The sequence below is a fragment of the Octopus bimaculoides genome, chromosome 26 (genome assembly GCF_001194135.2).
Source record: "Octopus bimaculoides isolate UCB-OBI-ISO-001 chromosome 26, ASM119413v2, whole genome shotgun sequence".
Lineage (NCBI taxonomy): Eukaryota > Metazoa > Mollusca > Cephalopoda > Octopoda > Octopodidae > Octopus > Octopus bimaculoides.
This window is the reverse complement of record NC_069006.1, coordinates 13223331-13227722: the sequence shown is the minus strand read 5'-3', so window position 1 is coordinate 13227722 and position 4392 is coordinate 13223331. Positions and strand designations below refer to the sequence as shown.

General features: G+C 39.0%; 1 protein-coding gene across 2 annotated transcripts in view; it reads left to right on the top strand.

Annotated features, from left to right (window-relative positions):
- The window catches only part of LOC106872586 (cytochrome P450 3A30), a 24542-nt gene that overhangs the window by 2784 nt on the left and 17366 nt on the right, over positions 1-4392 (top strand). For both annotated transcript variants that reach the window (XM_014919619.2, XM_014919620.2), the window contains exon 2: positions 2233-2329. In XM_014919619.2, the coding sequence (XP_014775105.1) occupies positions 2233-2329 (97 nt within the window). The remainder of the gene's footprint in view (positions 1-2232; positions 2330-4392) is intronic.

Here is a 4392-nt window from a genome sequence, read left to right as displayed (position 1 = left end):
ATATATATCACCATATTTATATATATATATATATATATATATACATATGCACACAAACACACTCATACTCACACATGCATACACACATGTATGTGTGTCACATGCTTGTTGCACGTCCTTATGTTTCTTTCATCAACTGTCAATTACACTCTGCAAGAATTTCAGTGCTTACTCCCACTTATTTCCTTCAACAGAACCAAACAATTCTGGCAGAGAACATTCTGGTTCCTCTGTCCTACATTGCAACAGTCTGCTCTGTTTTCATGCTCAAATTTATGCAATCACTGCATCACATCAGGGACAGCTGGCACCACTTCCCAGCCCAACGTCAAATAGCTTGCTGTAGTGTCAACCCAGGATACACACACACACATATATGCATATTCATGAAAAGCCTCTCAAAGTTCATCCACATACTTTATGTGTGTGAGTGGAGCTTTAAGAAGTGCTGCAGAGAATGATTAACTGTAATGTTAGAAGCAAAAACCATAAAGAACACAACCACTAGTCTCCTCTTTTCTTGTCTGCGCATTTTATTCTTTTACTTGTTTCAGTCATTTCACTGTGGCCATGCTGGAGCACCGCCTTTAGTCAAACAAATCAACCCCAGGATTCATTCTTTGTAAGCCTAGTACCTATTCTATCAGTCTCTTTTGCCGAACCGCTAACTTACGGGGACGTAAACACACCAAAATCAGTTGTTGAGCGATGGTGTGGGGGACAAATACATATAATATATATATACATACAACAGGCTTCTTTCAATTTCCGTCTACCAAATCTACTCACAAGGCTTTGGTCAGCCTGAGGCTATAGAAGACACTTGCCCACGGCGCCATGCAGTGGGACTGAACAACTCTGTGCCTATGTATATACACATAAATACATACGTGTGTGTGTGTGTATGTGTGTGTGTGTGTGCAGTTATGGCCATGGGGTAAGAAGTTTGCTTCCCAACCACATGGTTCCAGGTTCAGTCTTACTTCATGGAATCTTGGGCAAGTGTCTTTTAATATAGCCTTAGGCCAATTAAAGCCTTGTGAGTGGATTTGGCAGATGGAAACTGAAAGAAGCCTTTCATATATATATATATATATATATATATATATATATATATATACACACACACACATATATTATCCAAAATGTACAGTATTATATATCCATCACAGCTGATCTTACCAATTGGTTTCGCACAAGGAATACAATGGAGAGTCAGGTAACAATCCAATTATATAACCCTATGCTCATCAGAGGTAGTCAATATGGAAAGGGATATGGCGACTGTTCTCTATTGTCAGAGGTGAATTAACACATCCAGTTTGTGGCTGCTTGGAAAAAGGTGGTGAAGCAAAAAAGGGCCAGGGGAGTATGTTAGGAGTTATGTCCCATAGTTGTGTATATATATACACACACATTCAAAATATGAAATAGAAGTTGTGCTTTTGTAATCAACATTATGAACAACATATACTTTTTCACAATCTAATCAGTTTATTCATCAATAAAAAACATGTATGAAACAGCTGTAGTGATCCTTAACTCATTTGAATTCTTTCTTTGTATCTTTATGTGTATATGTGTGCATTTGTGTATGTGTAAATACATACATATTTATATATATATATCATCATCATTATCATCATCATCATCATTTAACGTCCATGTTCCATGCTGGCATGGGTTGGATGGTTCAACTGGGGTCTGGGAAGCCAGGATGCTGTACTAGGCCCCAATCTGATCTGGCAGTGTTTCTACAGCTGGATGCCCGTCCTAACACCAACCACTCCGAGAATGTAGTGTGGGTGCATTTTATGTGCCACTGGCACAGGGGCCAGAGGAGTTGGCATCGACCACAATCAGATGGTGCATTTTACGTGCCATTGGCATGGAAGCCAGTCAATGCGGCACTGGCACTGGCCACGTTCAGATGGTGCTTTTTATGTGCCACCTGCATGGGGTTCACAACTACAATTTCCATTTGATTTGATTTTGACATTGATGTTGATGTACTTGACTCAATAGGTCTTCTCAAGCATGGCATGTTGCCCTACAAGCCAAGGTACTTTTGAGTGGGCTGGTTATGCGACACTGGTGTAGGTTACAGCTGTGAACTCACTTTATTTGCCGGGTCTATATATATTTATATATGTATATATGTATATTCTGTATTTGCTGCTGTTCTTTTGTCCTGTCATGTAAACTACCTCGTTCTGTTCTTCTCTTGTTCAGGTATTTCATAGGTCGAAGTCCCTATTTACTGATAACCGATCTACAAATGATTAAAACAATCATGTCAACAAACTTTGCTAATTTCCGGAACCGACCGGTAAGACCTGCTAATCTGTCTTATCAATTCTCTCACTGAATATTCTTATTTCTTTATTGCCCACAAGGGGCTAAACATAGAGGGGACAAACAAGGACAGACAAAGGGATTAAGTCGATTACATCGACCCAAGTGCGTAACTAGTACTTAATTTATCAACCCCGAAAGGATGAAAGGCAAAGTCGACCTCGGCGGAATTTGAACTCAGAACATAACAGCAGACGAAATACCTATTTCTTTACTGCCCACAAGGGGCTACACACAGAGGGGACAAACAAGGACAGACAAAGGGATTAAGTCGATTACATCGACCCCAGTGCGTAACTGGCACTTATTTAATCGACCCCGAAAGGATGAAAGGCAAAGTCGACCTCGGTGGAATTTGAACTCAGAACGTAACGGCAGACGAAATACCGCTAAGCATTTCGTCCGGCGTGCTAACGTTTCTGCCAGCTCGCCGCCTTTCTCTCTGAATATTCTGTGTGTGTGTGTGTGTGTGTGTGCATGTACATCTGTATGTATACACATATATATACATATATCCATGTATACATACATACTAGGGGTGTATGTTCCTGGTGTGCTAGGTGTGTGCTGCACACCCTTTGGAAATGGCAAATTCATTAGGAATAATTAACCTCACTCATTAATTTAATCACAAATCTTAATGGGAAACTTTTATTATACCCCAGCTTGGAATTGGGTGGCATTGGCTATGGCAACACCCTTAATGCAACAACCACCAAATGCCACTGATACAAACATACATACATACATACACACACATACATATATGCATGTGCATGTGTATATATATATATATATATATATATATATATATATATATAAGGATAAAACCTATATAAGATTTTATCAAGTAGTCAGCATGCAAAACCAGTTAAGGAAAAAATTAATACAAAGTATATAATTTTCTTTTTTATATATAAAATACATTATTATATCAAGGACTATTACTATAAGTAATAGTCTGTGGTATTACTTAGAGTAATAACCCTTGTTATAATAATTATATATATATATATACAGAGAGAGAGACCGACAGACAGAAATAGATATTAATCAGTGTGGCTCAGCTCCATGCAACTTGACATTTTGTAGGCTTATAGAATGAACTTAACTCATCAGGTGTCAACAGATGAAGGAACTGGATATGAGACAAATTCAAGATGGCTTCTAGGTGTTAGGCTGCCATTGGTCAAATCAGGTCATGTGATATTATTGGTTGAAAGTGACATCAGTTATTTTCTTTGATCTTAGACCCACTTGGTGTTGCACAGGATGTTGATAGACAGCTGTTGCTGTTATGTCTGGAAGCTGCAGTTTGGTTTATTTACCAACATCAGTTTCTTGCACTTGCTGCACACACATAGCAGAGCAGGGTTTTGTTGTGGGTTAGTGAAGAGCTAACACAGTAGCAGCAACAGCCTTTCCTTGGTTGTAACCAGTTTTGGTGGTGCTGGGTTAAAATTTGGTGGTACTAGTTTGGATTATCAATATGAATGAGGTTTTAGTCCATATGGACAGCAAGTTTAAGTATCCTTGCATGTGGACGAACCAGGCCTAGGCTAGATTGTCAGCTACTAATGGCTTGAAGTTCATTAACAGAGCACACTTCTGGTGGCAACAACATAGTTCATTTTCCTTGTTGATGGATACTGCAAGGTGATGAAGTATGTGAAGTCTCTCACAGAGACAAAGTTGGCATTTGCAAGTTCCAGGTTTGTATGAAGAGGAACCATCAAGGATATTCCATTTAATGTTGGGGGAGTTATTCTAATGATTACGAAGTCACCAGATAAAATAGGGCACCTGAAGGAATGAATATGCTGTGTATACCTGCTTTTGAAGATATTGGCTGTCATGCCTGTATAGTCTTGTAATGCCATCAGATGGTGTGATGGTGGTGCTATGGACCAGAGCCCTTGACATGCAGAATCCTTCCAGGGGGTGGCCTATATAACTTTAGGAGTTACAGGTTGGGGTGTGTATAAGACGTTGTGTGTGTGTGTGTGTATATATATATATATATATATATATATATAT